The sequence below is a fragment of the Seriola aureovittata genome, chromosome 8, assembly GCF_021018895.1.
Source record: "Seriola aureovittata isolate HTS-2021-v1 ecotype China chromosome 8, ASM2101889v1, whole genome shotgun sequence".
In the NCBI taxonomy this organism is placed as follows: Eukaryota; Metazoa; Chordata; class Actinopteri; order Carangiformes; family Carangidae; genus Seriola; species Seriola aureovittata.
Window position 1 is genome coordinate 14498167 of NC_079371.1, and position 19932 is coordinate 14518098.

Genomic DNA, 19932 nt, shown 5'->3' on the forward strand with positions numbered 1-19932 from the left:
TACCGTAATACCAGACATTAACACGCACATTACCATAATGATTGGTGTATGTTGACGCACACGAATATATAATTGCTGAGGTCACAAAACACATTTTATTTCCAAAATTTCAAGTTTATTTTAAGACAAACAGCCATAGTAAACAAAATCAATATGTACAGTTAACTTAGATGATTTGTAGAATAATTTGAAGATCACACATCAAAGACATCAGTAGGGCAGAGAGAAGACGCCAAACTTTCAAATTCTGTGACTGATGCCTAAAGTCAGAAAAGACAAAACAAGCAAAAACAGTTAACACTCAATGCAAACTTCTATTTGATATTTCGGCTTATGTTATAATGCTCAGATATTGTTTGGCCCTCAGCAATAATAAATATATCAATCGTCTTTATGTTTAAGTTTGGATTCCCTTATTGGATTTCATGAGAAACCCAACCCATTTTGCTAAAGCATGTGTCGAAGTGTTAAATCAAAATGTTCTGCTTTGTCTTAAAAAGCCAAACAGAACTTTTTTAATTGTAATGACTCAAATGATTCAGTGATTCCTATCTAGGTGCCTAAAACAATATGACTGCTCTAGATGCTCTGGCTTTTTCCATTAGTTATTACATTTCATATTTATTAGAACAACGACACTGTTTTACACTTGTTAACATGTGCATCCTCTAGTGAAAAACTTAGTGAAAACGCTTTTTTTCCAGCTCCAATGGCTCTTTTACTGATCTTCAATCTTTCCCCTCTTACCTTCCACTCATCAACAGCTGCTGAAATCCGGTTTTCAGTCTGAGCCACACTCTCTCTGCCAGCCTGAGCCTTCTGTGCAAGTGCAGCATTCTCCGCTTGGATCTTTTTCAGCTCCAGTCGCATGTAAGCTTCCTGCTTTTGATAGTAGGGCATCAAAAAGCTGCAAAAGTCCTGTTCAGGAACCCCACTGGGCCGCCTAACAGAACAGGTGAGATAGTAATAGTTTAAAATGTTTTGTATTTCATCACAGGTAATACAAGTGTTCAGACAGTAAGATATTCTTTAATGCTTAACACAACAATGCTCCAGAAAATTATTGGTACCATTAGTCAACAACTGCCAATAAAGTTGCCCTGTGTCCATCTTTATGTACCTTTAAGTATTGCGGACATTGACATGATGAATTGATCATTTCATAGGACAGTGCTATAAGTTGAAGAGTTTTCAATGCTGAAGTGTATACTAACCATGCAGGGTCTGGGTTGTTCTTGGCAGCGCGCTCCAGTTTGTCCAGCTCATTCAGTTTGACCTCTAACCGGCCTTCTTCAATCAGTCTGCTGATGTCCTCCTAAAATACAAACAATAGGACAATATACCTTCCATTTGTTGTTTATTTTCATACATTGTATTAATGTATTGTGCTACATACCTTGATAGTCCTCCGCAACTCCTCTATGAACTGCTTGTGAATGCTCTCCATCCTCTGAGGGTTCTTCTTGTACAGCGGACGAAATGTGCTGGCGAATCTGTTAAAACTGTGAGAGAAAGCAGTGTCAACTAAAAGTGCAGCAAAGTGTGGCTTTTCCCAAAACAACAGACCTTTTCTTGGATAACTAAATCAAGCACTAAAGTGATTAATTGTTTAATCTATAAAAGGATTGACAGAAAAATAATGGATAACAACAAATTTGATTACTGAGTAACTGTAAAGTCATTTGTCAAGAGAAAATGCCAAAGATTCAGTTTACAGCCTCTTAAATGTGATGACTTGCTACTTTTATATGTCACTGTATATTATTTACAATTGCATAAATGTGGGCGCTGGACTGTTAACTGGGCAAAACAAGCATATATTAAGAGAGAGATGCGATGATAATGAAAATGATCATTTGTTGTTGCCCAAAACAAATACAAGGCAGAAGAAACCTTTTGCTGCCACAAACTGGGACTACTGCATACCCGGGTTTCACCGTCGTTTCGAGACAGTCTTGTCTTATAAACACAGAAGTCACGGTACCTAACATGGTCGATGAACTTCTCCAGGCTCTTCTGCATCACTTTGTCGAAGAGCTTCAGCCTGTTGTACCGAGCTCCGCTCTCCTCGGACGGCTTATGAACTGACCCAGGGTTTGACATCTGTGAGGAAACCTCTCCCGTGGCTTCATTAGGCTGCTTTTCAGCGGGGTCTCCGCCACAAGTGTTATCTACAGTCTCCTTTTGTGTTGCTACGTCGCTCTCCTCCATTTTTAGCTTCCTCTGTTTACGTTTTGCAATAACCGCCAAATCAACTTCTTCTTCTTCGCGGTTTAATGGCGGCCGGCCTCTTCGGTGCTGCACTGCTGCCACCTTCTGGTGGTAATTAACTCCTACAGTGTCCAGTTAGTCAGATTTTCCCATTAGTCCTGTTGAATTAGATGACTAAACAACTCCCACTGTCCCCATAATCCAGTATACTCTGTGATCTTGCTCCTCTTAGCCCTGGTCTTTCCATTTCTTCCATTATGTCATTTTAAAATTATTTTGTGCAGCTAAAATAAATTGCTCTATACCTCACAATGTTCACAAAGAGTAGTTGGATGCTTCCCTTCTCCCATGCCCAGATTGCTGTGTCCTATTTTTAATCTTGGCATCATCATCTGTCTTTTCCCTCCTCATTTTTCACACATCCCACTCTATTCTCAATTTAATGTCTTCCCTTATCTACCGATTTCAATGCTGTTGTCACTCTTGCACTGCCCTTTTTTCTGGTTTTGAAAGTTTATTACAGATTTCTATGTTTTTATGATTTATTTGTTTATATGTTTTTGCTTATTTTGCATCTACTGTAGGTAATTTTTATGTTACATGTATTTTGTGCCTCTTTCTGCATTGTATGTCTCAGTATGGTTATTTTGTATGTTTTTCTGGTTTTGAACTGTAGTTTAAGTAATTTTGCAACTCTTTGTGGTCATTTAGTGTCTCTCTGGGTTTTTAATTTCTTTTTTGCTACTCTTTGTGGTCAGTATCTGTTTCTTTCAGTGACATTTTAGAGGTGAAGCCCAGGGGCCCGCTGATCCTTTTGGGCTCCTGTTCATGTGCCCAGTAGGTCTGTTCAGTAATCCATCCTCAGTTGTTTTCTCCCTTTCCAGCAGGCCTGTATATACTTTACTTACTACACACACACATATGTATACACTACATGTTACACACCCTCAGATATAGAGATAACAGTAGACAAAATTAAGGCTGGGTCACTTTTTCTACAACTTAAGCATTCACCTACGTGTGTGTGTGTGTGTGTGTGTGTGTGTGTGTGTGTGTGTGTGTGTGTGAACTCTACGGCAAATGGCTGTGTAGAAATCGTTTCGTTTGGCGCAGGCGCAGTTCAACCCAGTAGCACCACTCAGCTCCTTCAGCTGTCATTTCTCCTCTCACCCCGTGGTGTTGACTGTCGTCTGTGCCAACATGGGTCTGATCACAGGACTCTGTACTTTCTTGTACCACTTCCCTCAGATTTACAAATGGCTGCTGAAACCGTATTATATCACCTCGCTCTTCATGACCGTCGCCTTCCTGGTGGTGCGAAAGGCTCCCGGTCTGTGCGAGCACCTGGCGAGCCAGAGGGAGGACGGCAACTCCTGCGACTTTGACTGGGTGAGCACGCTGGGGATAATGTTGCGCTGCAGTGCTGCTAAATATGGTGGGCTTCAGTCAGCTGCTGTAAAATGGTTCACTCACTTATCACAAAGTTTTTGCATGTTTTTTGTTTTACAGAGAGAACTGGAGATTCTCATGTTTCTCAGTGCAATAGTGATGATGAAGAACAGGAGAGCCAGTAAGTAAACCCACCCCCACCCCTAAGACCCTCAGGGCTGAACCTCATGACTACAGTTTAGACAAATTTGATGAAAAGCTGAAGTCTGAGAAATTTCTACCACTGAAGTAGAATATCTACTATGACTGGGTCCTCCACCCTCATCTTGTGGCCCCTCTTGAAGAGGGACCCTGCACCAAAATCTGGTTTTAGGACCTTAATTGTATTGATTTATACTGTGCTCATTTATTGTAAAGTTGCATTGTATCAAACTGCTTGAATTCTTTCTGTTTGTCAAGTAACTAAGACTCCATCATTATCATTATCATCATTATTAGTTTTCATTATTTCATTATTAGTACTCATTATTCATTAAAGAACTGTAAGTCTGCAACCAACTGTTTCATCATTCGTATGTCTGACAGTTGTTTTATTCAATAATCAGTTGATTGATTAGTGTACAAATGTCAGAAAATAGTGAGAATTGGCCATTTTTCCTTGAAGCCCAAATTAACGTAGTCAGATAGATTTGTTTTGTCTGACCAAAAGTCAAAAATGTAAAGATGTTGAGTTTACAATAAAAACAGGGACAGGGAAAACTAGACACTAGTAAATATTTATACTTGAGAAGCCATGTATAAATATTATATATTGCTTAAAAAATATTTAACAATTAATCATTTATCTAATTATCCCACTTTTTGCGGATTTATTTTCTGTCAATCAGTTAATCAATAGGGCCCCAACAACAATTTTTTACGCTGGGGCTTTGTGGGAGGTTAATGCCCCTACCCCACCTCCTTACACACACACACACACACACACACACACACACAGTCCTACTTATTTATGTGTAAACCAACTAATGTCATAACATGGCAAATGTTTGTTTACACTATCAACAGCCTCATCATTAAAGTGGCCCGCTGCAACAAGTCAGTGATGCTCAGTTTAGTAGCCGGTAACCTACACATAATGTATTTCCCAAGAACTTTATTCCATAGTGTTTGCACAGAAAGAAAACTCTCCCACCACTTTGTGCCACATCATATCCAACAGCAAGGACACATGGTATTTGTGTCCTGTAATGTGTAACTGTTAAACTATAACCAAATAGGAATTTATGGCCTTATGATAACTGTTTTAAATCCTTGTGTCACATCCAGGAAGTGCTATAATAAAAAACCTTGCTCTGTTGTGTATACATTGCAGTTGCAGTGTTATCTGGCCTTCCTCTGACCTTGTAGCAACAGACTGAAGGTTATTCATCTGCTTCATTCATTGTTCCTCCCTTTTCTCTTCTTCTCTCCCTTTCTCAGTCACACTGGAGCAGCACATAGGCAACTTATTCCTGTTCAGTAAAGTGGCCAACACCATCCTCTTCTTCAGGCTGGACATTCGGCTCGGCATCCTTTACCTCGCATTGTGTGTCGGTCAGTTGCTCCATAACCTTAATTACAAATACTGCCCCACCCTCGACTTAATTTGATTTTCATGGGCAGGGATACATATGGACAATTACAATACATTAAAACAAAAAATTGGGGAAATGGATTACAGTGAATACAAAAGAGAGGTCCATGCAAAATGCAACTGGAGCTGCTGTTTTATTACTGATGTTACAACCCAACACTTGACTTTGTGAAAACATCACCACTACAGCTTAAAGGAGATTTGATTCAAGGACAAACAATGCTTTTAGGGTTTGAGTGTATATTAATGAACCTAATCTGAGATCCACACAGCTTCAAAGAATATAAAGTTTATATTTAGCCATTGTTTTCGCTTGTTCCACTGGAAACCTCTTCCACCTCATATCAGTCTGTTTAACTGTGCCTTATCTCTAGCATTCGTCATGACCTGTAAGCCACCTCTCTACATGGGCCCAGAGTACATCAAGTACTTCAGTGACAAGACCATAGATGTGAGTCTCACACTACAGACTATGAAAAACTGCTGTTGTTTAAATGCTTGTAATCTTGTAATCAGCAGAGTAAAAAGATACAGCTTTTCTCTGTGAAAGGTTGTGGTTAGTACACATGTTTGTAGCATAAAATGAAAATACTCAAGTATAACTACCTCATAACTGTTCTCAAATACAGCACATACATGTACTTACTTTCCACCACTGGAATACCCATTATACTGACGGTAAATCAGCTAATATTATAATACTGTAATTGAATATCAGACATTTGAAATTAGAAATATTAAAATATTAAATACCCCATTGCTGGAGGTGAGCAGGTGATCTACACCTGCGTAATCTGTTCTAATCTAATTTTGTGTTGAGTCATTAGGAGGAGCTGCAGAGGGACAGTCGCGTCACCTGGATTGTTGAATTTTACGCCAACTGGTCTTCTGACTGCCAGTCCTTCGCTCCCGTCTTTGCCGACCTTTCTCTCAAGTGAGACACCACCTCACTTTCACTCTCTCCCCCTCATGCAACAGATTCTCTGCTCTGTAAATAACGTGCCTCCCAGTAATCAAGATACTGAGGTTTACTATGTTTCAGTCGGTGTCTCAGCTGCAAACACTGAAGTTTATGTTTGCCAGTTGCATTTAATGTTACCCTCTGTAATAACACTCACATTGTTGGATTAAACTGCTATGTTCAGTTCTGCAGGAGAAAGTAAGTCAAATGCTCTCCAAAAATAAACTGCAATGATGACTTGAGGCCTTAATGTCTCATGCATGTTCCCCCGTATGTGCTGCAGGTACAACTGTGCTGGACTCAGGTTTGGGAAGGTAGATATTGGACGCTATGGAGAGGTTTCAGAGAGGTGAGCTGGAGTAGTTTTAATGCAACAATATTGTTTGTTTATTATTCCCATACATTCCTTATGTTGATAGATTCTCTAAGCACAGGTAATGACTGCTCCATGACTTATTTCTGAACAGGTACAGGGTTAGTACTTCCCCTCTGGCCAAGCAGCTGCCCTCACTGCTGCTTTTTCAAGGAGGGCGGGAAATTATGAGACGTCCAATGGTGGACAATAAAGGGAGAGCGGTATCTTGGACCTTCAATGAGGTGTGTCTATTCCGTTTGTAACAAACACACAGCGTACACACTGAGCGGGTGCTGCTTGCTTACACATGCCCACAGTCATTCTAATATGAAGCTTATTCATCCCTAGGAGAACATCATCCGAGAGTTTAACCTCAACGAGCTCTTCCAGAAAGCCAAGAAACTGAACAAAGGTCGTGGTTTGAAGGGAGAGGAGCACAACGGCACTCAGCCAGGTGAGGGCAGTGACGAGCTCCATGCTGATGCTAAAACCCCAGAGCAGCCCACAGAGAGCAAGAAGGACCAGTGAGGCGAAGAGGATGATTCAGAGGGGGACTTGCATGGAGTCTTACCTTCCCCCCCCCCCAACATTGCCACGCCTTACATTATTGCTAAAGTCCAAAATATTATGGAATGGAAAGAAGAAAATAGGTTCAACCACTACTAGAGGTCATCTCTACATTAAGTCTTTACTGTGACAAATAAATATCCAAAGAAGCTGGACCACATTTCCCTGGTCTGACTGGGTATGATGTAGTGTGTTTGATTGCAGCCATGCAAAAGCTCAAGCAATGATTTGGGGACATTTTATAACAGTAAGTTATTTAAGAACAAATGCCTTTTTTGTAATGATTGTTTTTTGTTTTTTCGGCTACTTTTAGCAACATCTCATCACTCCGTGTAAACTTTTGCTGTCTGTATTTTGCAACTAGAGTGTTTACTGATGTTTCATATTTAAAAAAAGGTGAGTGGTGAAACTGAAATAAAAATGACTGTGAACAGTTAAGATTCATGACACATTCAGTTTTTTCATCAGTTTGACCTTTTTATTCTGATAAGACATCTTTTTAAAAATTCTTGATAAGGCCATTTTGGAAATGTCTTTAATGTACTCATTACAGATATTTGTGAAACTCGTTCCGTTCATCACAGCCCACAATAGCGATATTTTATCTCACATAGAAGTAAACTTACTATACTCACATGGTGTCCAATTGTTCAACGGCCACCATCCTTGGCCAGACAAGGAAGAAAAGTAACACAGGTTCTTTTTATCTCTTTACGATGGCGGCTTGTGCCATTAGTGATGTTTCTTTTCTTGTTACCACCCACACATGAACCAGTTAGGCATTTGACAATATTCTCACAAGTATGCACGCCAGTGAAGCATTCAGCACGACAAACAAAAATCACATGCACACTGAAGACATAGCCTGGGAGGGTTGAACAATGTTACTTGTGTGCTTCAAGCGTGTACTTTCCCCCAAAGATGTGCTACTTTAAGCCAGCTTTGACATTCTGCTGCAAACACCGCTGTGGGTCTTGACAGAAAAAATAAAATTAAATACATCCTTTACTGTAATGCCCAATCCCGAAAGACAAACTCGCACACACACCTCCCTTCCTGTTAATTTTCCTTTCTCAACATGGCTGTAGGAAAAAAAAAAGAAGAACGGTACCTTTACAGAGTAATTTTTTTAAAATTAGCAAGTCAATCAAAACAAATCATTTTTTTCTCAGAAAAGTGTAAAAAAAAAATAGAAAAAAATAAAAATCTGCTTGCTTCACTATGAATGGTCTCAAGGCAAAACAACAATCAACACAGTCTCCAGTTGCAAACCAGTCCCTCCCTAAAAATCTACTCAGTGGCATATTGCATTTACAATTTCATTTGTAAACTTTTTTTCAGAAAAAATATTCATACCTCCTCTCAAAAAAAGAATGAAAAAAAAAAAGCAAACTGGTAGAGACTGGTTTGAAAATGTGTCCAGAACTATAAGGTTGTCTTGTCTGGTGAAATAAATAAGCCCTTCCCTCGCTGCCCCTATTTGGCTGGCCATCCGTTAAAGGTACAAGGTTATGCTAACATCTCGACTGACTGACAGACAAAACATTACAGAAAAGAAGAAGAAAAAAAACAAAAAAAAACACCAAAAAGACATACAATGACCTTAAAGCTACAAACAGATTTTGCATAATGTCTCTAGCATAAACATTACAAGCGTACATTCCACAAAGATGCTTGTGCTGCAACCGTGATTCAGAATTTCTTTGTGGCTTTGAAAAATTAAGCTCAATGATTTGCCACTTCAGCTGTCCACCAAAGGATCATCATTCTCTTTGGACGATGACAATTCCAGCAAGAGCTCGTGAGCGGCTGATGCAGCCATCAAATATAAACAGGCAACTGATTTGAAAATCGCTTTCATGAATAATTACACACAGTACATCTGCCACCCTCATCAATAGTCATCTTCAATATCTGACAATTTGACCCAATAACAATCTGTAAGATTTTATACATGTATATAAAACAATATTTAAAAAAAGATTTATAAAACTAAAATGATACTGTGTTTACAGGTTGGACTCTTTTCTCCACGACTCTTATCAATAAACAGGCTGTGTGGTCCGTTCAGACAGTGGAAAAGAAGACGTTTCTATCGGTCAACAGTCCTAAATCCTTCCCTCTTTACATCCACTGGATAAAGGCCATCCTTTCTTTAAGTGTCGGACAACGCTGTCAGTACTCTGTACTGTGCTAATGTACCAAAGTAAAACAGCAAATCATTGAGTAGCTATGTATGTTCTATAGACATATCTGTACCCAGTCGTGATGATACAGTCCCATCAGTCTATGGCTCACAAAGTGACTAAATGGACACAAATTGATCCTGTGAAAAATGAACCAGTGTCCCCAGTTCCTCTTTGTTCAAATCTGAAAGGCTGGCAGAGAAGACTGGCCAGTGGCATTACAAAGATAACAAAGTGAGTACCAGACAGGATTGCTCCCTCAGTCAGTTGCAGCGGAAAACCGTCATTTTTGAGGAGCCTGCAGTCGTGGATAATATCCAGCTCAATGAAGAGACTAGTGGAAGTAGTCCAGTGTCTTTTTCCCCCTCCTTGTGATAGACCTTGAAGGACGTCTGTCACTCAAACCGATATCTCGTAAGTGGTCCCCCCGACGCCAGTCACCTTCTTCACCCCGCCCCCTGGTTTGGATATGGTGTGATTGGCCAAGACTGGGCGAGAGGTGGATCTGATTGGACAGCCATCAGGAAGGGGAGGGGAGGAGTGTATGGGGAAGCATATTAGGGATGAGGACAGGAGAGAAAAGGGATGTGGAGGTGAGTGGTTCTACTTCAAAAATAACAAACAACAAACAAGCGCAAACGGCAAAAGGTTTCTCTACCAGTGATTGTGTAAGGCATTTGGTAACTATAGTGAGTGAGTAACAGTACAAGGACAGGAAAGGCTACAGGGGAGAATAGCAGCGTGGTTAAACATGCTTTCACAGAGCTAAACACATACTGGCATGCCTGTAACACTAATCCACACATACCAACACCTGAACCAATAAAACTTTCCTTCACACACCTAACTGTTAAGCACTAAACAAGCAAAGACAGACTGTAAACCGTGGAGGAGGAAAAGGAAGACTCACACAGATCAGAGAGGAAGAGTAGGGCTGACACAAACCAGGGAGGAAGAAGAGGAGGATTAGGAGGAAAAGGAGGAGGAAGAGCAGCAGGCTGACGGATCTGGCGACGGATCACTACTCACTGTGGAGCCTGTTGCCCTCCTCCGGCTCCTCCCCCTCCCAGCACAGCACCTCCTCCTGCAGGTCGAGGCTTGTGCTGAGGTCCTGCCTCCCCAGTGTAAGAGTGGGACTTGCCAAGGGACAGGCCACGAGGTGGTGGGGAGACAGGGGGCTCTAGTGAGCGTGCCCCAGGGGATGAGGATGAGGAGGAAAGGTTACGGGGGCCTCGGAAAGAGGCGTCCTGGTTATGATGGAGCAGGTGGTGGGTCTCAGGAGGCCCAGTGGAGGAGGGAGGGGGTGGGCTGACGGCACGCAGGTAGGCCCTGTGGGGGGAGGAGAAAGTGGCAGAGCCCTGGAGCAGCTGCCCCTCCCTCTGCTGGGCGATCTGAGCTGAGAGGAAGGGCGACATGTAACCCTGAAGTGGGGTACTGGGTGACACCACCTCATGCTGGCCCCTTATAGTCGCCGAGGGAAATGGAGCATGAGGCTTCTGTGGCGACAGCTCGTGGGCGGCTGACTCGAACTCTGGGCTCTCGGATGGTGTCAGCAGACTGTCATAGGACAGGCTGCCATTCCGAGGCGTCTGATTGGCCAGGCTTTTGTAGCTGGTGTCTGTGGTGCCTTCTGATTGGAGCGTGGCCAGCGGGTTATGTGCTGTGTGCGCCGAGCGCAGGCTGGAGGAGCGTGAGCCACCAGCAGACAGAACGAGAGAGGATGGGTAGGAGGTGTAGGAGCGCCCAGTCAGGGAGTAACCTGACATGCCCCCTGACACCACCCCAGCAGTCCCGCCAGGGCCTCCAGGGCCCTCACCCCTCTCCCCTCCCCCTCTGCGCACCCCTACACCTCCCCCCACCACCGTCGCCCCATCCAGGCTGCTCGGCTCCGAGCGATAGCTAGGCTGACGGCTGGACTGGAGGATGGAGGGAGATGGAGAGTCAAGACTCTCCCCACGAATCATCTGAGGAGAGGAGAGAGGAGGAGAAACAGACCATAGGTAGAGCAGGGGAGAGGGTAAGGAAAAGTGTAATGAAGCCGAGAGTGAAGAAGGCGGACAGAAAGATGAACATTACCATGTTACCTCAGGAACAGATAACATAGCACAAATAAAACAATTTTTTAACACTTTACTTTTAGTCTCGGTAATCAGCGTTTATAAGCAGTATAAACAATTCAGAAAAAGGTTTATAACACATTACAGTGTAGTTTTAAGCAGTTATATGGACATTTTAAAGTGTTTATTAATGTATGCCATTTGTCAGCAATTGTATATTATTTCAACTATGTTATTCTATCACTAAGTTGACAAATCTGTTCATACAGCAACCTGGACTAATGGGTGCCCACAGGAGGAGCTATAGTTGTAAACAAATGCATTAATAAACACTTATATCTGTTGACAACTACATCATAGTGTGTTCATTTTATTGTATTGTAGTTATCAATTAAAAACATCTTCATCAATTGTTTGTATACTGCTTATAAAAGCTAAATAGGGGTACTTAAAATAAAGTGTCACCCAGTTTTCTATAAATTCTACCAGAAAAAAAAGAAATAGTGGTAGGGAGAAATTGGATGCTTGACCGGTGCTCTACTCCATCATCACACTACTGGATTGGAAACATTGACTGGCTTGAACAAGCACTGACACTGCATGTCAAAGACTGTGTGTATCAACATATAAATGGAAATACAAATACATACAGTACATGGACCACACATTCCAGTCAATGCAGTCTCAGGGGAAAGGATAGATTCACTCAAAACACACAGAGACAGCCAAAGGGATACACACACAGATGACACTAGCTGAGACTTACTGATCGACCGATGGCCACTGAATGATCAATTTAAAGTAAAAACAAAAAAGAGGGGCATGATATTAACCACAAAGGAAATTAGAAGGGGAGGGCATAACAGCCACCAGACCATCTGTTACAGTAATCTATGGGATACTGCTCGTTCTGTTCTCTTTACTTCTTGTGTGTGATTAAAAATACGGATACGGACATCCATAAAAAAAAAGGTTGTGTGCAAAAGAATATACTTAGATTTACATGACTTATATGCTTCTTTGTTTCCAATCAGGCAAAGACATGTGCTTAACTTCCACTTTCAGCTGCTTGTTCCTTTAATATGAATAATAGGCAGTACCTACATAATGTTATGTTAATAGTTTATACCTACTACCTTGAGGTCTGTGGAAGTGTAAACTGACATGTACCTTGTTGGGGTGTGTGAGGGCAGTGTGGTTCCTTCCTGGGCTGTTGTAGGCTGGTCGGTACTTGTACATTGATGGCGTAGGTGGAGCTTCAGTTAACAAACTGCTCTCTGAGAGACAAGAAAGCAATAGTGACATTTGAACAAGGTGTGTTTGTCATCAGAAAACAGACACTCGTCTGTATACATAAGAGGTGAAACACTTCGAGTATTTGGGCCTACATGTCAGGTAATATACCTGCAACTATCTAGGTTTCCTTGTTGTTCACTATGTATTTGTATTTGTGTACGTCTCACCCTCTGTGTCAGCGCGGGGCAGGCCAGGGTATCGCAGCTCCGGCTTTGGAGGCGGTGGAGGCTCTGCATCAGCGGACTGGCTCTCCATCTGATCTAGACTGCTCTTGGACTGGAAAAGACACACAGAAAAGTCATGAAAAGACATTCCAGTCAATAAAGAAAACATTAATTGCTATGGATAATAACAATCATTCTACTGTTTAACGTGCACTTGCTGTGATGGACGATGCTCATTGTCATTATAACTTTCTGGGGTTATAAAATCCTATTTCACAAACAATCTTGTTTTGGCAAACATATATGGTAGGGTTTTCTGTATTATACACTCATAGTTAATACTCATAGTTCATCTGTTAACCACAAACATTTTGAAATTCATTTAAAAAAAAACAATGTATGTAATCAAACATCTACACCAATAATTTCTGAATAACATGCATGAGACTTAGTGGAGTTCTTTCATCCAAAACCTCTATGTGCAGATAGCTTGTTTTCTTCTGGGCGTCTGTGGGATTAACTACCACTCACCCTGGTGCTGTGTCGATCATTCTGAATGCCATTGTCCAGGACCTTGGCTTCTAGCTGGGCCTCAGTAAGAGGCGGTCTAAGAAATGGTGGCTGTATTTCCACGGATTGAGGGCTCCGCCACCGGCCCATATATCTGTGAAAGGAAAATACTCTTTCAATCAAATCCCAATTAAAATGAGCAAGCATTAAACAACAGTGTGTTGCTGACTAAATCTAGCACCAGAAGCCACCGACACTGAAGGCTTGTGCTCATTTATTCCATGAACTGAACAGACAAGTGAGAACAATAAAAAAGAAGGGTGGAAAAGTGGATGGGGAGAGAGAGCAGTGGAAAGAAAGAGGCAGTGGAAAAGGGATAATTGTGGAGCAGAGTGTTAAAGGATGGGAGTAAACAGATGAGTGCGGATGAGTGGGGATGGCGGACCTGGGCGCCTGGGAGCTGCAGAGCACATGTGAAATATTCCTCAAGCAGCCATTGGTGAAAGGGTTAACGCCACCCCGAAACTTTCCTGTCACCTACAGGGAGAGGGAGGGCGAGAGAAAAATGATCCAGTTCACACTGACACCAACATTAATGATTAAATACAGAAAAGAAAAATCTGTCTGAACTGTCTTAATGAAATCGATGATGCAGGATGTGATACACTCAATCAGCTCTTTTATATTACCTGTTCATTTGTGGTCCTGCCGCGGGCCACCAGCACTATGTGGAACCCAGTCAGGCCAGCGACTGGGACAAAAAACAGACCAGCCACACACATTACAGCCATACTGGGAGGAGAGGGTCAAGGATATTACAACAAATCATACATAAATACATGAAAATGGGAAAAGAAAGTTCCTTAAAGTGTTCCGCATTTTTAGGACTGTAGTGTGCCTAGTGAAGGATACGTAACAGCAGCGTGTGGCGTGTCCAGCTGCTGGCGGTGGTGGAGGACATAAACCAAGCCAAACCCAAATACGTCCATGATGTGGGTGGTAAGTGAAAGCAGGAAGAGGAAGAAATAGCGATAATTCCTCCGTCCAATGCAGTTGTTCACCCAAGGACAGTGGTGGTCAAAATCCTGAGAGAGCACATGGTCAAAAGACACGGAGGTGCAATCAGCAGTGAATATACGACAGAGAGGAAAATAATGATGATAAGATGAGCACACAATTTATACCTCCCATGCTCACACATTGAAACCTAAGAATAGGACAGATCTAGGCTGAACAGTCAAGTCACACAGGAGTTTATAAAAGCTCACTGTGAAATTAGGACTTGCTATTAAAACGAAGACTCATAACACACATACAGGTATGTGTAATGCAAATCATGGAAGCTGTGTTTTAAGTTTAGCGCTCCTGAGACTTGCATACATTACTTGTCATATTAATATTTTGATAACTTCAAAGCCAAGTCAAAGTTCCACTGATATTCTGTCAATAAGTGAAAAATATAGGAACAGTGTGTGTGTGTGTGTGTGTGTGTGTGTGTGTGTTTATACCTCCACACAGTTGTCGCAGACTGAGCAGTGTGAGCAGCGTGGTGGGCGGTAGAAGCGGCAGGTTGAGCACCATTTCATGCGCACCTGGATGCCTTTGATCTCCACTGTCTTATAGAGTGGAGCGCGGAAATCATCCTCTTTATCCTCATCCTCCTCCGCTACAGACAACAGACACATCATAACACATGATCATCTCCCTGCATTGTATTAATTCAGTAAATTATTCCATTTTCTAATGTATTATGGTCACTAGTTTGCCTTTAATGATGATTCTTTGTCTTCTCTTTCGTCTAAATTTAGCTAAAAAACAATGCATCATGATTACTTAGAAACAACAGACAAAAGACTTGCACATCAACACTCTTCACGTCTGTTTACCTCTGGGGAAGACTCCAGGGTCCATGAAAGTGGCCATGCAGAAGTTGGCGAGGGTGAAGAGGAAGATCACGGCATTATAAATGGGAATAACAGAGGAGAAATACTCTGACAACCACGGGCACCTGGACAGAAGGAAAAAGAAAGGATACAAAATTACAGTTTGACTTATTATTGCCCTCACTACTAGTCATTCAAACCCTGACATATTCTCTATTCAAGGCAGAAACAGTATTGGGAAAAATGAGCAAGCAACACTCCATGCTCCATCAACAACTGTTGATAAGTCATTGTACCAGACAATTTGCCCTAAAACAGCCCCAGTGAAGCTGGTCAGTGGCCAGAACAGAAGACTGATTGTAAAACAGGAGCTCACTGCTCAGTAAACTTTCTATTAATATAGTACATTCAAATTTTGTTATTTTGCAGCCTTAAAATGAAAATAATAATAATTTCCCCTAATCGATCAACACTTTATATCTCATAATGACAAAGTTAAAACAGAAATATTTTTTTTTGCAAATTTATTAAAAGGGAAAAACTGAAATATCCACCTCCACCTCTTGGCTTGGTTTTTGCTCTGATATGCATTGTCAGCTGTGAGACCTGTTACAGACAGGTGAGTACCATTCCAGGTTATTTCCAGTCAGTTGAATTGGACCTACGCCTTGAGTGGACTCGCAAAAGATCTGAATACTTATGTCAATGTGATATTTCAATTTTTCCTTTTTAATACACTTGCAAAATTCAGTTTTCACTTTGTCATTATGGGATATTGAGTGTAGTTTGATGGGGGGTTTTGTATTTCAGTATAAGGCTGCAACATAACAAAATGTGAAAAAAATTGAAGAGGTCTGATTACTCTCTGAATGCACTGTAAATAAAGGTTAAACAAACAACAAAAAACAACAGGACACCTTAAGATGAAACATAGTAACAAAGCACATGGATATTTACATATGCCTTTAGGACACACAGCTAAGTACAAACAATAGTTAGTGACACAAGTTTGTGTAAATACATTGAGCCTTTGGCACCATGTTTGCATTACATGTCAGTGTGTTTGCATATATGAGAGAGATGGCCAAAGAAACACTTACGTGAAGCAAAAGAACAGGGTGGTGGATCCAACAAGGAAAGTGGTGGCTGCAGACACCGGGACATATCGGCTGGGTCGAAATGGACGGGGAGGAGCAGAAGCTGGGCCACCTACTCCTCCCCCAACCCCCCCACCACTGAAGCCCGGCATCAGAGACAGAGAGAGAGGGAGGGAAGACAGAGAGGTAGATATCTACTGTCTACCTACTGTAAAAGGTGCTTTACTGGTCAAAATAGCAAATATGGTGTTTGTTTGGGAGGAGGGGCCATGACTACAGACCGGAAAAGAAAACCAACACTATGCAAAGCAGCAACTCAATAGAAACATGAGGGATTCCCTGTGTTGACACACAAAATGCCTCCAAGAACTAATTTAATCACTCAAAAATGTAGAATTTTTTAATATAGCAATATACAGCTATTCTTGCATGTGTGTAGTTTGTTGTAAATATTTAATTTGTGTGCATAATCTTAATAGAAGCATATAAAAGCAAAACTATACAAGAGAAATGTGATACAAAAATATGTGTAGGTAATTTATAAATATTTTTGTATGGCTTTAATGTAACTATATTTGGTGCAACAATATAAATAAATGTAATCTTAAGCTGCAACCCTGACACTGCTTTGCATGTACACAAAAGTGCAGACACTCCCATATACAACTACATATGGAAAAACCTAGGTTTCTCTCCACTCCTGAAACTCAGTGTTTCCATCAATCCTCGTTGCTGTGCTTGAGTTTAGATTATGCCTCTCAGAGAAAATTAATATGAAAAGACCAGAAAATTAAAGAGGTAGTAAGTGAATAGCCAGCACGCCGAGAGCAGAAGCACATGGAGGAGAGCAGGCAGAGGATTGAGCGTAGCAGCTGCTGATGACTTTTGTGATTGTCCCGAGAGGGCTTATTGAGGCACTGGGTGGGTTGAAGAAACTGAGGGTGGCGGCAGGAGGGACAGTTCCAGCGTTTCAAACTAAGTCAGCAGGGGAAAACAACTAAACAAACAAAATCACTTTTAAACCAGTTGTGGGAAGTGGCTCAGTATCAAAGAAAAGTCCAGCTGGAATCTATTTTCAAAAAGCTGCTAAAAATAAACAAAAAAATGTAAATGATGTCTAGCCTCGCCTTTACAAGTAAAATAACTCAAATAGCCAAGCAGAGCCCCTTGGATCTTTTGGGACCCCTGCTTTCAGTCTTTGCTCTAATATGGGGACAAAATCAACTCATTCCAAAAAGAAGCCCCGTGTATGTCACCGAGGTGTCACTGCACTTGGCCGGGGCTGCATGTAGAGACCTCTCCCACCTCCAGATTCTCTGCAGATAGACCTCCTTTCCCATTTTGCATCTCTTAAACAAAGCCATGTGCAGCAGTGATGTTATGTAGTCTGATGCATTTTAGTCCTTATTTTTTCTTTGTCCACCTGTCTTCTTTCACCCACTGGCTCTGTGGGTAAACTGTTGGATGCCACTGTTAAAAAAAAACAACAAAAAAAACAATTACACGACTTGTCAGTGGTGGCCAAAACATAAGTAGAGAGCAGTGAATGTTGCAAATATTACAGCTCAAATTTCTACCAATATTCTCAAAAATCTCGGTTGGACAATAAAGGAAATTTGAAAATGTCACTTTGGGCTTCAGGAAATTGTGATGGGCATTTAATTTTTCAGTATTTTCTGATAATGCAGATTAAAATGATAAGAAATAAACTGATGATATGAAATAATTGTGGCTCTACACACATTTAGAGAATGGATAACTCAATAATTTACAATAATACAATGTATAAAGATGTCCGTGTTTCATTTTGGAGGTTTAAACTTCACAGTCATAAGTTAGTTTCCTTGTTAGGTCACAGGGCAGAGTTATCCAGGAGAAGCAGAGGTTTCACTCTGATTTCACAACAATCTGACTGACTAACTTCGTACAGCCCTGAAAAGCTTGCGTTACTGTGTGTGAGTTCGTGTTTCTCACCATTACTCATACACAGAGTTGTTCAACAGCCTTCTGTTGTTACACAGACAGCTGTCACCTCAATGCCCCCAGGTGGTTGAATGAAACAACTCCCAATACTGGAAATTCAAAACATCATGGAGACAACGATCTGTGACACACATACATCATGCTAGTTCCCTGATCTCCAAATGAAAAACTAGTCAGTGTGTGAAAACACTGAAAACGGACCCGGAGTAATAGTGTAATCTGATAGTTTGGACACACCCCTCTTTTCAGCAATCATCCGTGCTAACGAATATTGAGCTGTGGACAAGCCAGAGTGTCAGTGTGCCTGTTGTTAATCATCTCATCTGCCCCACAACAAATCCCCCTCGACTATAATGGATGTTAATCCTAAAATCTCCGTGTCGAGATCTGCCTGTCATGTCACCGCAACATTCTGCAGCTCGCAAGCTACATAGTTAAGTGGCCGGTCGAGTAAATGTAATCATTTTCGGAGAGATAGTGTCACACTGATAGTTTTCTAGCTGATGTCTTGTTTTTATCAATAACATTTGACTAACTATCACTTCATCTTTGAGCCATAGGTTCAAACAAACCAGGCGTTAAACAACAGGCCAGGGCAGAGCTAGGACTCAGTCAAGACAACACTGTCATAATATGAACCCCTTTAAATTACACGCCACTTTTTTAAAACTAGCTAACAGCGCGTGTGATGTTTAACTTCAAACGAGCAATAATGAGAGATTTCACCGTCAATCATACTTAATAATCAGTTCGCTCTTACCTAGCCTCGAAAGTTTTTAGCGACACCGTTCAGTCCTTTAGCACAGCTAAAAGAGTTAGCTAACGTTACCTGGCTAGCATGGCAGCTTTACACTCGCTTACTCGAACAGCTCTCACTGACAAGATAATCGCGGCTACTTTCATCGAAACAGTCACCATAAAAAGCAGATAAAACGAGAACCTAATGCCGAACATGCAAGCTCTCTTGCCTGTAGGGTGTGGGTCGTTTAGGTCCTCCTTGAGTTAGCCACTAGCAACGTAGTTAGCTCGCTGGCTAGGCCGACATCGGAATCCCGGAACTGGTCCATCGTCCCTCAGGTGGGATGAACAGCCAATCAGAGAGCGAGGGGGAGTGTACTGAAGAACCAGCTCAAACATCGTAGATGGTGATTGGCTGTGAGGAAAATGTCTGTTGTGACCATAGATTACATATAAAATGTATAAATATAATGTATTCATAACATACAATGTACAAACTTTATATGCCAAAAAGGTGTTTGCGTTTTATATACAAATATACAATATATAAGGTTTATGTACAGCATATACAGTATATACACTTTATGTACAAGATATACAGTGTAAAAACTTTATATAAATAATACACAAATATCATCCTTGCAGCACATTTAAAACAACATTTAACTACAGCTATCAGATAAATATAGTGTGGTAAAGGCTGAAACATTTCCCTTCCTTCTCTGAAATGCAGTGGAGTCCAAGTATTAAGTAACAAAACATGGAGATACTCATGCAATGTACTAGTACCTCAAAACTGTACTGAAGTACAGTACTTTCAACCACTGTTCGTCAATGATAGCTATGACCAAGTAGCCCCTCAATACATTTTGTGGGTGATAAATCATTTTCATCATCACTGA

The 19932-nt window shown here is 41.3% G+C and overlaps 3 protein-coding genes across 4 annotated transcripts; 1 reads left to right on the plus strand and 2 right to left on the minus strand.

Annotated features, from left to right (window-relative positions):
• Positions 1–83: 83 nt before the first annotated feature.
• si:dkey-6i22.5 (polyamine-modulated factor 1) lies at positions 84–3079 on the minus strand. Its single transcript, XM_056383157.1, has 5 exons — positions 1985–3079; positions 1397–1502; positions 1215–1315; positions 748–943; positions 84–260 (listed from the first exon to the last, which is right to left on the minus strand). The coding sequence occupies exons 1-5, from the start codon at positions 2209–2211 to the stop codon at positions 195–197; spliced, it is 696 nt and encodes a 231-aa protein (XP_056239132.1). The 5' UTR covers positions 2212–3079; the 3' UTR covers positions 84–194.
• Positions 3080–3321: 242 nt separating this feature from the next.
• tmx2a (thioredoxin-related transmembrane protein 2a) lies at positions 3322–7571 on the plus strand. Its single transcript, XM_056382795.1, has 8 exons — positions 3322–3600; positions 3721–3781; positions 5080–5193; positions 5608–5684; positions 6061–6167; positions 6478–6543; positions 6662–6791; positions 6898–7571. The coding sequence occupies exons 1-8, from the start codon at positions 3412–3414 to the stop codon at positions 7075–7077; spliced, it is 924 nt and encodes a 307-aa protein (XP_056238770.1). The 5' UTR covers positions 3322–3411; the 3' UTR covers positions 7078–7571.
• zdhhc5b (zinc finger DHHC-type palmitoyltransferase 5b) lies at positions 7572–19159 on the minus strand. 2 transcript variants are annotated; one of them, XR_008828423.1, is made up of 12 exons: positions 19053–19159; positions 16313–17779; positions 15216–15337; positions 14838–14995; positions 14242–14414; positions 14019–14121; positions 13775–13866; positions 13351–13483; positions 12823–12931; positions 12530–12636; positions 10213–11266; positions 7572–9807 (listed from the first exon to the last, which is right to left on the minus strand). XR_008828423.1 is itself a non-coding variant. In XM_056382794.1 (12 exons), the coding sequence occupies exons 2-12, from the start codon at positions 16459–16461 to the stop codon at positions 9702–9704; spliced, it is 2187 nt and encodes a 728-aa protein (XP_056238769.1). In that variant the 5' UTR covers positions 16462–17779; positions 19053–19158; the 3' UTR covers positions 7572–9701. The 2 variants fall into 2 exon arrangements, 1 of the variants encoding a protein (XP_056238769.1); XM_056382794.1 differs by having other exon boundaries at positions 10332–11266; positions 19053–19158.
• Positions 19160–19932: the final 773 nt, after the last annotated feature.